At 41.6% G+C, this 12,800-nt stretch overlaps 1 protein-coding gene across 9 annotated transcripts in view; it reads left to right on the plus strand.

Moving 5' to 3' along the window:
- RTCA (RNA 3'-terminal phosphate cyclase) overlaps window positions 1–12,800 on the plus strand; it is a 54,525-nt gene that overhangs the window by 7,516 nt on the left and 34,209 nt on the right. For 5 of the 9 annotated variants that reach the window (XR_012035157.1, XR_012035158.1, XM_072834695.1 and 2 more), the window contains exons 3-6: window positions 5,051–5,179; window positions 6,226–6,326; window positions 8,305–8,448; window positions 11,627–11,750. Coding sequence is in view for 5 of the 9 variants with exons in the window: in XM_072834695.1 (XP_072690796.1) it covers window positions 5,120–5,179; window positions 6,226–6,326; window positions 8,305–8,448; window positions 11,627–11,750 (429 nt within the window). In the remaining 4 variants the exon portion in view is untranslated. Of the gene's footprint in view, window positions 1–5,050; window positions 5,180–5,921; window positions 6,125–6,225; window positions 6,327–8,289; window positions 8,449–11,626; window positions 11,751–12,800 lie in introns of those variants that run through there. The other 4 variants (XR_012035160.1, XM_072834697.1, XR_012035159.1 and 1 more) reach the window with 4 other exon arrangements.

Genomic DNA, 12,800 nt, shown 5'->3' on the forward strand with positions numbered 1-12,800 from the left:
ATGTGTTACAGATCTATACCCTTGATTGGTATACCTTGACTTGGCTGTTGCAGAACGTCAAATTGAGGTCAAGCTGATAAGGGGGAATAAAAGATCAGAGCTTTAATAGTTAATCTTTCTCAGAGCAACTAGGACACCAATTTCTAGAAACTTCCAGGATGACATTTGCCTGGTTCTTGCCTTCTACATGGGAATTAAAATCTGAACAGATGTCTAAAGAATTAGGGATCCCTGGGTGGCTCAGGGGTTTAGCCCCACGTTTGGCCTAGGGCCTGATCCTGGAGACCCGGGATCGAGTCCCACATCAGGGTCCCTGCATGGAGCCTGCTTCTTTCTCCCTCTGCCTCTCTCTCTCTCTGTGTCTCTCATGAATAAATAAATAACTCTTAAAAATCAGCCTTTATTCTTTTTTAATAGTATTATTATTTTTTTCATTTAAAGATTTTATTTATTTATTTCAGAGAGGGAGTGAGCCCAAGCAGGGGAAAGGGCAGAGGGAGAGGGGAAAGCAGGCTCCCCCCGGAGCAGGGAGTGCAGTGCAGGAGCTCAGTCCCAGGACCCCCGAGGCCAAGGCGGGCTCTTAACTGACTTAGCCACTCAGGCGGCCCGCCTCCAATAGTGATATTCAATGAAAACAACTTCTTTTGAAGTACTGGTTTCATTGCATTCCCTAGATTCTGATAAGTAGAGCTTTCATTTTGGGTACTTAAACAATTTTCTATTAGCATTTCTTCTTTTACCTATGGTTTATTTACAGGTGTTTGTAAATTTCCAAATACATATGTTTTCTGCTTGTTTTGCTTCTCTTTTTGGAATGAATTTCTAACAAAATTGCATTTTTTAAAAAGATTTTATTTATTTATTCATGAGAGACACAGAGAGAGAGGCAGAGACACAGGCAGAGGGAGAAGCAGGCTCCATGCAGGGAGCCCGATGTGGGACTCGATCCCAGGTCCCCAGGACCACACCCCGGGCTGAAGGCGGAGCTAAACCGCTAAGCCACCCGGGCTGCCCCCAAACCATTTTGGTTAGAGAATGCCACCTGTATGATACATATTCTTTGGACATTGTTTAGATTTGCTTTATAACTTAGTCATTTTTTATAAATGTTTCATGAGTCCTTTAAGAAAATATGTAATCTATAACAACTGGTTGAAGAATATCTATATATGGAAATAATATGTACATAATATATCATTGCCATTAAATCAATCTTATTTGTTGTTTTGTGCAAATCATCCTATTGGGCAGCATGGGTGGCTCAGTGGTTTAGTGCCTGCCTGCAGCCCAGGGCTGATCCTGGAGACCCGGGATCGAATCCCATGTGGGGCTCCCTGCGTGGAGCCTGCTTATCCCTCTGCCTGTGTCTCTGCCTCTCTCTCTCTCTCTCATGAATAAATAAGTAAGTACAATTTTTTAAAAATCATCCTTATCTTAACTAAATTTTCTCCTGCTGAATCTAGGGCATACAAAGTTTTGAATAGTTAGATTTTCCTGGTGAATTCAACTTTTTATAGTGACTGTTTTTGACAATGATAATGCTTTTTGTTTTTTTTGTTTGTTTGTTTGTTTTTTAATTAATTTATTTATTTATGATAGTCAGAGAGAGAGAGAGAGAGGCAGAGACACAGGCAGAGGGAGAAACAGGCTCCATGCACCGGGAGCCCGACGTGGGACTCGATCCCGGGTCTCCAGGATCGCGCCCTGGGTCAAAGGCAGGCGCTAAACCGCTGCGCCACCCAGGGATTCCCCGATAATGCTTTTTGTATTAAAGTATAATTTATCGTTGAGATAGCTATATCAGCTTTCTTTTGAAAGTTGGTGTTTAATTGGTGCCTCTTTTCCATCTTTTTATTTTCAGCTTCTCATGATCTTTCATATTTTAAGTGCAGCTTTTTTTTTAATTTTTATTTATTTATGATAGTCACAGAGAGAGAGAGAGAGAGAGGCAGAGGCACAGGCAGAGGGAGAAGCAGGCTCCATGCACCGGGAGCCTGATGTGGGATTCGATCCCGGATCTCCAGGATCGCGCCCTGGGCCAAAGGCAGGTGCCAAACCACTGCGCCACCCAGGGATCCCTAAGTGCAGCTCTTGTAAATAGAATATTCTTTAAAAGAACCAATCTCTGGCTTTCAACCAGAAAATTACTTTATAGTTTCACTTTTATCAGTTGTATTTGTGAGCTTATCTCTACTTTCTTGCTTTAGTGCGTTCTTTATCCTGCTTTTTTATGCCAACCCAATTTTTCTTTTTAAAAATTTTTTTTAAATTTTTATTTATTTATGATAGTCACACAGAGAGAGAGAGGCAGAGACACAGGCAGAGGGAGAAGCAGGCTCCATGCCCCGGGAGCCCGACTTGGGATTCGATCCCGAGTCTCCAGGATCGTGCCCTGGGCCAAAGGCAGGCGCTAAACCACTGTGCGACCCAGGGATCCCACTTTTTTAAAAATTGAAGTATATTTTCCCCTTAGTTCATTTTCCCTTTAAGCTGGTTTAGAAGTTATACACAATTGTTACTTTATTGGTTACTCTTGAGATTTTAGCTTGCATGCTTATCTTTTTTTTTTTTTAAGATTTTATTTATTTATTTGAGAGAGAGAGCACTGGAGTGCACGAGGGGGAGAATGGGAGAAGGACAGAGGGAGAGGGACAAGCAAACTCCTCACCAAGCAGGCAGGGAGCCAGTCCCAGGACCCTGAAATCATGACTTGAACCTAAGGCAAGATGCTTAATTGACTGAGGCACCCAGGCACCCCACTTGCATACTTATTTTAAAGTCTTAAATCAATTTATGTTTTAACCCTATGCCCAAAGGACACCTGAGAATTCTTTAACTTTAGTCATCCACCTCTTTACTTACACTCTTTTGTTGTCTAGTGTTATTTTACAGAATGTTATTTTAGATAAACTGACATGTTAACAATTTATTTGTTTCTTTTTTCTTCTTACATATTAGACTTTCCCTCTGAGGTAATTTTTCTTTCTGAAGTACATCCTCTACAAAGTATCTTTAAAAAAAAAAAAAGATTTTTTATATTTATTCATCCAGGATCACACCCTGGGCTGAAGGTGGCTCTAAACCACTGAGCCACTGGACTGCCCCTCTACAAAGTATCTTAAACTCAGTTTCTGTGTATCTTTATTTCATTCTCATTTTTTAAAGATAACTTTGCTGGGGACCTAATTCTGTATTGATGGTTATTTTCTGTCAGCATTCTGAATCTTTGAATCTTTTTTTTTTTCTAAGATTTTATTTATTTATTTGGCAGAGAGAGGAGAGCACAAGCAGGGGGAGTGGCAGGCAGAGGGAGAGGGAGAAGCAGGCTTCCCACCAAACAGGGAGCTGGATGCATGACTCCATCCTGGAACTCTGCAATCACCAGCTAGGTGGAAGGCACATCCTCAACCAATGAGCCACTCAGGACCCCCCTTTTTAAAAAAGAAAAAGATTTTACTTCTTTATTCATGAGAGACACACAGAAAGAGGTAGAGACTTAGGCAGAGGGAGAAGCAGGCTCCCTGTGGGGAGGGAGTCAGGACCCTGGGATCAGGCCCTGAGCCAAAGGCAGACAGACACTCAACCACTGAGCCACCCAGGTGCCCCTGTTGTCCTTTTTTTTAAATGTAAGTTCTATGCCCAACATGGGGCTTGAACTCATGACCCTGAGATCAAGAGTCCCATGCTCTACCCATTGAGCAAGCCAGGCATCCCAATCCATTGTTTTTACTTCCATTGTTCTGTTGAAGAATTTGTTGTCAGCCTAAATGTCTTTTCTTTGTAGGTAATTGCAAAGACCTAGCATCTAACCCAACTCTACCACTTATTATGTCACCTTAGCATGTCACTTTGATTCCCTAGGTCTCAATTCCTCCTCATTGGTTAAATGGATACAATAACCCCGACCTCACAGCTTTGTGGTGAACATTAACACAGAAAATGTCTATGAAAGCATTATATAAGTGCTTATTATTTACTCTTGCATAGCTAATCTCTCCATGGTCTTACCATTTTGCTCACTTCCCCCTCCCACTGGAAGTAGTTAGAATGAGGTGAACTGATCAGAGGCAGGATTTCATAGCAAATTTAGAAATGAAAGCCAAGTTTCCTGAGAAGGTTAAGTTTCTACAATAGGACTAAGATATAAAACAGAAGTAGAGCTTTACTATTCCATCCCCACTGCCGCTTCCTTCCTTCAAATTCTTATTATCTTTTGGGGTGCTGAGGTGTCTCCGTTGTTAAGCGTCCGACCCTTGATTTGGCTCGGGTCATGATCTCAGGGTTGAGTGATCTATCAGTTGAGACCCCATAACAGGGTTCGCACTCAGCAGGGAGTCTGCTTGGGATTCTCTCACTTCCCCTGCTCATGTGCATGCAAGCACACACACTCTCAAATCTTAAAAAAAATTTTTTTTGGTTATCTCTAGCATAGATTATTGCACCATTTCCATTTTTCTCTTCAGGCTCTTAGCCCTATTTACCCTCCACATATTGTCAAAGCCAACATCCTAAAATGCAAATATGACCACTTTCTTGATTAATTAATCTCGCAGCTCATCCTTCATATTGCAATGTCCCAGATTTGGTTAAATATATAGAGTATGTGTTCCCAGAATGTATCTTGTCACAAAAGTGGTAGAACAGTCTCTTAGTATTAGTTGTGGTAAAACAACCACTTAGGATTAGGAAACAATGGTATTTACATCAGATCATCCAGGTTCATGTCCTGGTCTTCTAGTTAACTGTGTAGATTTGTAGCAAATTGTTTAACATATGCAGCTGTAAATGGAGGTAAAAATTGTTAAGCACTTCAACAGGTTGTGAATGCATGCAGTGCATGGCACCCAAGTAGATGCTCAATAGATATGGTCTGTTACTGTTGTGGTTTATCATATGCTATTTCTGTGCCCTTCGACTTAGATTAGTATATGTTAAATATTGTTTGTATTGCTATTCAGGATAACATTGTAATTGATTACTTCTCAGTGTCTCAAATACCCCTTCAGTAAGTTCATGGTAGAAGCTGCCTTACTCTTCTTTGCTTACCTAGAGGCTTGCATGTTATGCGATACTCCATTATGGTAGCAATTGAGCCGCAAGCAGAATCCAGAAGCCTGCCATGGTCTTAGGTGAAAGATGGTGGTCGCATTATCATGAACTCGCCCTCACTATGGACAAGGTAAAATAACTTTGATTTTTTAAAAAAGATTTTATTTATTCATCCATTAGACAGAGACACACAGAGAGAGGCAGAGACACAGGCAGAGGGAGAAGTAGGCTCCATGCAAGTAGTCCGACGTGGGACTCGATCCCGGGACTCCAGGATCAGCCCTGGGCCAAAGGCAGACGCTCAACCGCTGAATCCCCCAGATGTCCCGGTTTTTGGCTTTTTAGAACATTATATTACTGATTCTGATCTGCCCTTTCCCACCCATCCCCAAATAAATTGTGTTTCACAAGAGAAAAAGAATACTATTAGTTCTACTGCTACTATTACTATACACACACACACCCTTGTGAGCAATGAGAGGCTCACGGGTACGGAGGGGCAGCCTGCAGAGAAAGCAAGCCCGACCAGAGAGATGGTGGTCGGTTTATTGCAGGATCCAGACCTTTCTTGCACCTGCAGCTCTGGACACGGCAGGATCCTTGAGAAAACAGAAACACACGTTTGCAGAAGCCTGCGAGACAGCTGGAGAGTCCACTTAGAGTTGGAACGTAGGGTTTCTCCACGCCGCATGTTTTCCAGCGACACGTTCCCTTACGTGCCCCGGCGAGCCCCCTTCCCCAGGCCTCCCCCCATCTCCCGCGAGCGTCGGATTGGACGCAATTTTCCGGGCACCGCGTCTTTAAGCACAGCTGGGTCCGCCCGCGCACGCGCACTGCCAGCGCTGAGCGTCCGGGTTGGTTTCCGCTGCTTCCGGTTTTCCGGGCGCCGGCGCGGCCTCTGAGTTTCCGCCGCATCCGGCGGCCCCCAGCGGGGACGGACGCGTCGGAGCTGTGGGGCCGCGGCGAGCGTCTCTTCCTTCCACTCCGGCCGAGGCCTTGTCGCTGCGGGCCGGGCCCCAGGGCGCCCCCGATGGCGGGGCAGCGGGTGGAGGTGGACGGCGGGATCATGGAAGGGGTGAGTGAGTGCCCCGGTGGCGCTGCAGGACTCTGCTAGGGAGGCGTGCGTCCCTGTCTGACGCTGTCTTCTCCCTCTTCTCGCACCCGCACCCTTGGCAGGGCGGCCAGATCCTGAGGGTGTCTACAGCCCTGAGCTGCCTCCTGGGCCTCCCCTTGAGGGTGCAGAAGATCCGAGCCGGCCGCAGCACGCCGGGCCTGAGGTGAATCGGGGCGCTGGGGGTGGGGGACGGGGGTGGGGCTCACTGAAGGCGGGGACCGGCTGCGTGCTTGGGGCCTGCGGTTGGGGTCGCGCTGTGTGGCGGGGGCATTGAGAGCCGGGGTGGTGATGCTTGCAGGATCTCGGCCCCAAGGTTGAGGGATCTGAAGCCGGGCCCAGGGCCCCGGGGGACCAAGCTCCTGCCCTGGCCGTTAGAGGTAGTCGGGGCTGTGCGGCCTTGAAGGCCTCGAGGGGCAAGTTGAGAAAACAGACCTACGTGTTTTTTTTTTTTTTTGTTTTTGTTTTTTTTTAAGATTTCATTTATTTATTCATGAGAGACACACAGAGAGAGGCAGAGACACAGGCAGAGGGAGAAGCAGGCTCCATGCAGGGAGCCCGACGTGGGACTCGATCCTGCGTCTCCAGGATCACGCCTTGGGCCAAAGGCGGCGCTAAACCGCTGAGCTACCTGTGCTGCCAAGACCCACGTTTTTTCTAGAGTTTCTTAGAGTTCTCTAGCTTCCTGAGGAGCTGTTACCTAAAATGTTTTCTCACGTCATTGAACATTCCAAGTACCTGGAGAGGTTGCGGCAGCGAGTGAGATGGATCCGGGCAAAACGCCGCTTTTTTAACCAGTGTATTCTCTGCCGCTGCGCCTTTTAGAATCATAGCTCAAGAGGGATCCTGAAAAAAAAAAAAAGAAGGGATCCTGAGAGGTGTTATTCTAGCTTTCATTCAGACCTCTAAGATGTTAGGAGTACAATCAGAATTACCAGTTGTGGACGGGTAAAGACGTTGACACTTGACCTTGTTTCTTCTGTCTGGGAAGCTAGGTGTGTCACTGGCTAAGGTCCAGGTATCTGTGCCTGTTATCAGGGGACCCAGGTTGAAGCCAAACTGATTCCTTTGGACATTGTAATAGATCAGCAATCTCTTCATCTTTTATTTTATCCACATCCCATTTTTGAGTCATTAAAAGGCAATTATTCATGTTTGTGAACATTAATTACCTTAGTCACAGCAGTTTTTTGCAGCAGTTTCACCAATAGGAAAATCCAGTTCATTAAGGCTGTTTTAGGTACTTCAGTAGTTTGCCAGAGCTGCCATAACAAAATGCCATAGACTGGGTGGCCTAAGCAACAAATTTATTTTCTCATTGTTCTGAAGCCTGCAGGTCCAAGATCAAGGTGCTAGCAGGGTTGGTTTCCTCTTAGTGCCATTCGGGAAAATTCTTTCCGGGTTTCTCCTTGGCTTGGAGATGGCCTCTCTCTTGCTGCCACTTCACATGGTCATCCTTCTGTGCATGTGTACCCCTGATGTCTCTGTATGTCCGAATTTCCGCTTTTTGTAAAGACACCACAGAGAATGGATTAGGGCTTACTCTAACTGCCTCTCTCTCTCTCTCTTTTTTTTTTTTTAATATTCTATTTTTAAGGAATCTATACCCACCATGGGGATTGAATTTACAACCCCAAGATCATGAGTCCCAAGTTCTACTGGTAGAGGCAGCCAGCTGTCCCCTGTCTCTTTTTAACTTAATCACCTCTTTAAAAGCCCTAACTCTAAATACAGTCACATTCTGAGGTACTAGGGGTTAGGGCTTCAACATAAGAATTTTAGAGGAATGCAATCAGCCCATAACAGGTACTATACATCATTCAATGACATGTAAGTGAGATTGGTAGCATTGGGATAGTTTTTTCAGTTTTCCTCTTTGCATACTTCTCATTTGCAACAATGCATCATTGTAGGTGTTTTTAGCTAAAGTAAGTGGTTTGGAAAGAACCCTCAAAGTAGTACCTCTAAGCAGGTAGTCAAGGTACATAAAAACCCAAAAGAAGCTCTGATACTGAAGATATAGCACTTGTTGTGGTTGGACCTTGCTCTTTTCTTGCCATTGCAGTTTTATAAATGGGTCATAAAGTAATGGGGATATAGGCAGTCTGAATGCACACGTTTTGATGCAGTATTATGACCTGAAGGCCTCAACATTTATCTGGACTGGAAATGATTCGAGATTTGTGTGATGGGCAACTGGAGGGGGCAGAAATTGGCTCAACGGAAATAATATTTACACCAGAGAAGATTAAAGGTGGAATCCACACAGCAGATACCAAGACAGCAGGGTATGTATCACTTATGTTCCATGTAAGTATGGGCTTTAGACTAAGGGTTCGGGTACTGGTACTGTCATTACTAGACAAGTTGCTTAACCTCTTTGGGCTTTAGTTTCCTCACTTTTAAAATGGAAATGAAACACTAATCTTTCTGGGATAGAGATTATGTAGTTTTGGGGATCTAATTGCTTATCAATTATAGCTATCTAGAATTTTGTGTATAGTACAGTGCATTTGTTTCTTTTTATTATATGAAAACAGTATTGGAAATGATGAAATCTACACTCTAGTAAGAGTAGCTAGTTTTTGCATTGTATGTAGCATATTTAATTCTTAGCTTGCAGCTGATTGTGGGCCATATTCTACTTTTAGTCTAGGTATTTTGTTGTCTTTTAATAGATGATTATGCTATCCTGTTTAGAAATGGTTAGATATGAACTTGGGGCTTTTCCTCCCTTTGGAAAATGGATATTTAACAATTAAATTGAAACTTTATCCTTTTCCAAGAATTCTTCCTTTTGTTGATAACACATGTGAGTACTTTTTGTGTTTTCTGGGTTATTTGGCTGATTGCTATTGTAAACCATATTGTTTTTACCAAAATCTTATCCATTTACTAGGAAATTTGATAAAATAACCTAGTAATGTAAATCTGGTGCCAGTTTGTTTCAGAAACTTTTTAAATAGATTTTGATTATTTTAGTTTATGAAAATGTTGAGTGGGGTGCTGGATGTCTCAGTTGGTTAAGTGTCTGCCGTTCCCTCAGGTCATGGTCCTGGGGTCCTGGGATCCAGCCTGCTCAGCAGGGAGTCTGATTCACCTTCTCCCTCTGCCCCTCCCCCCTGCTCTTGCTCTCTTGCTCTCTCTCTCAAATAAATAAAATCTTTTTTTTTTTTTTTAAAGGTAATGTTTAGTGGTAATTGAGACTTGAGTGATGCTGTGAGTAGACCTCTGAAAAGGGGCTTGCTACTAGGCCTAAAGTGAGGTTTGCCAAGTGAGAACTTTCGAGGGGATTAAAGAATTTTGAGGTATCTTTGTAGTCAGTACATTATTTGGAGTATTCTTCTGTACTAAAAGGGGGGAGGTTATAATTAACCAACTATCTAAAAATTGAAACAATAGAATTTTGAAGTTGCAAGAGAGAAAATAGAAACCATGTATTTCCAATCCTTCCTCCGCTTTGTGAATGAGAGAATAAAGACCTAACATCCTGGGTCAAGTGATTTGCCTAACATAATGGAGTCAAGGACAGAATTAGATTAGAATGTAGGGTTTATGGCTTCTAATCCACTAGACTGTATGGGAAATGAATTTAAAATTAAGAATGCAGCTCTATTCAGGAGACTAAGCCAAGCTTTTTCCCAGCAAGAGAACATACCTTACTTATTCACATTCTAACATTTGTATCCTTAACTATGATTATAGTACCATGTGTTTTCTTAGATGTCTACCTTTGTTTTTGCAATTTCTTACTCTACTAAAATTAAGATTTTCTTTTTTTTTTTTTTTTAAGATTTAATTTATTTGACAGAAAGAGAGAGCACAAACAGGGAAGTGGCAGGCAGAGGGAGGGAGAGGCAGGCTCCCCTCTGAGCACAGAGCACAACATGGGGCTCGATCCCAGAACCCTGGGATCATGACCTGAGCTGAAGACAGACTGACTGAGCCACCCAAGCACCCCTCTTTTCTTTTTTCTTTTTTTAAAGTTTGTTTGTTTGTTTATTTATTTAATTTATGAGAGATTCAGAGAGAGCACACAAGTGAGCAGTGGGGAGGGGCAGGGGGAGAGGGAGAGGCAGGCTCCCCAGTGAGCAGGGAGCCCAACTCAGGGCTCCATCCCAGGACCCTGGGATCATGATCTGAGCCAAAGGTAGATGCTTAACCAGTTGAACCATCCAGGTGCCCCTAAGGTCTTTTTTACTGTTCTTACAGTCTGATTTTATTTGGGGCAGTGGGAGAACACTTTAAATGTTGGGTTCCTCAGAGGAAATAAACACTGAGAAGTTTAGTAGTTTTTACTTTATGGTTTACTGTAAACTGAACATTTCCGAGTTTTTTCACTTGCTCCTCACTTGCTTGATTCCTTAAGAACAGGGATTGTATTGTATGTTTTCTCTTATACTACCTAACACTTTATGCAGTCTGTAAATGTTTAGTAAATTAATGAAATGCATTATCAGTGATAGACTGTTTATTTCAACACATATACATTGCTACCATGAGAATGTTAAGTGAAGGTCTGTCTTGGTATTATAGGCTATGTCAAATCTGTATTACAATCTGTATATGAATGCGACAGCTTACTTAGAAAATCTGACCAAGTGTTTCATTTTATAAAATACTTCATATTCTAGAATTATTTCTCATAGTTTCTCACATTATTTTACTCTAATGACCAAACAGAGATAAGTTACAGATTATTTCCAAGTAAAATATTCAGCTATCAGTCTTTGTAAAATACTATTTTATCAGATCATAAACTCCATGATAGTAAGCACTGTATCTTAACTTGATACAATGCCTTGAACAATGCCTGTGCCTGGTAAAGATTCAGATGTAATTATTTAAGTATTTCTAGACTTTGACTTCTGTGTGTATAACTATCTGTTATTGTACAAAAAGTTAATACAGTTTAATTGATTCTATTTCCTATGCTATATTTTTAGACTTTGACAGTATTAAATACATTTTCATAAATTGCACTCTCAGAAATCCTTTTATAAAAACTTAAGAATAATTTTATTTTTAAAAAATTCTTTTTTTTTACTTCTTTGTAAGTTAAAGATCACAGAACTAATGTATTGAATTCAAACTTAGATTTGCTGATCATTTAAGGCTAGTTCCTTCTATTATGGAAATTCTGTCTTTAAGTTTCTGGATTTTCTTAATTAGGTGGGGTGGGTTTTTTTTTTTTCTTAAAGTAAGCACTTCTTCCAGTGTGGGGCTCAACCTCATGACCCCCAGATCAAGAGTTGCATGCTCTACTAACAGAGCTAGTCAGGTGTGGCCCCCCTTTTTAATGGGGTGTTTTTAAACTTTAGACTTATATACCTGTTATATGAACTTTAGGATATATACCTGTTTTCCCAGTTGTCTATGCCTCAGCTGATGGTGATGTGTAGTAATACCATGTTCTTGAGACTTTAAAAAGAAAATGCAGCTAACCCTGTTTTGCCTTCTCCTTAGGAGTGTGTGCCTCTTGATGCAGGTCTCAATGCCCTGTGTTCTCTTTGCTGCTTCTCCATCAGAACTACGTTTAAAAGGTGGAACGAATGCTGAAATGGCACCACAAATTGATTACACAGCCATGGTAAGGGCTTTTGTTGTTGTTGATGAACTAAGATGACCTCATATATTCTTCTGAATCTCCATTCTTTATTTAATATACCCTGAGTTGTTTGTGTACATACCTGTTTATTTCTTTTTGGTGTCTAGTTCTGTTGTGGGAGAGGGTAAGGGATTGTGTTTACTTTTAGATTTTGTGTTATATTTTGAACAGTGTTTATAGTGAATTATTTTAAAACCTCAAGTATAATTGTTACAGAAATTATATTACTTCCATAAATCAGTAATTTATAAATATCAGAATTATGACTTGGAAGAAAAAATTAGAGAATTAAACACTGTGTTTGATAAGAGTTGGTGAGGATGTTAAGAAATTGGAACCCTTGTATACTGTTAGTAGAAATGCAAAATGGTGCAGCCACTAAGGAAGACTGAAGATTCCTCAAAAAATTAAAAATAAAACTACCATATAATCCAGAAATCCTCTTTTGAGTATTTACCCAAAAGGATTGAAATCAGGGTCTTGAAGAGATATTAGCATTCCCATGTTCATTGCAGTACTATTCATAATAATCAAGGTGGGAAAACAATCTAAATGTCTGTTGATGAATGGATAAAGAAAATGGAGCATATACATACAGTGCAATACTATTCAGCCTTAAAAAAGACATTGTAGGGTGCCAGAGTGTCTCTGATTAAGCGTCTGCATTAGACTCAGGTCGTGATCCTGGGGTCCTGCTTCTCCCTCTGCCTATGTCATAAATAAATACATACATACATCATACATACATACATAAATACATACTTAAAAAAAAGACATTCTAGAATATTTGACAATATGAATGAACCTTGAGGACATTATGCTAAGTGAAATAACCAGTCACATGAAGACAAGTACTAGTGTAATTCCACTTTTATGAGATATTTAAAGTAATCAAATCCATAGACTCAAAGAGTAGGATGGGGTAGAGGGAAGGGAGAATAAAGAGTTATTAATCAACAGGCATAAAATTTCAGTTAGGCAAGATGAGTAAGCTGTAGAGGTCTGTACAACATTTACATATAGTCAACAGTA

Source organism: Canis lupus, chromosome 8 (assembly GCF_048164855.1).
Source record: "Canis lupus baileyi chromosome 8, mCanLup2.hap1, whole genome shotgun sequence".
Taxonomy (NCBI): domain Eukaryota; kingdom Metazoa; phylum Chordata; class Mammalia; order Carnivora; family Canidae; genus Canis; species Canis lupus.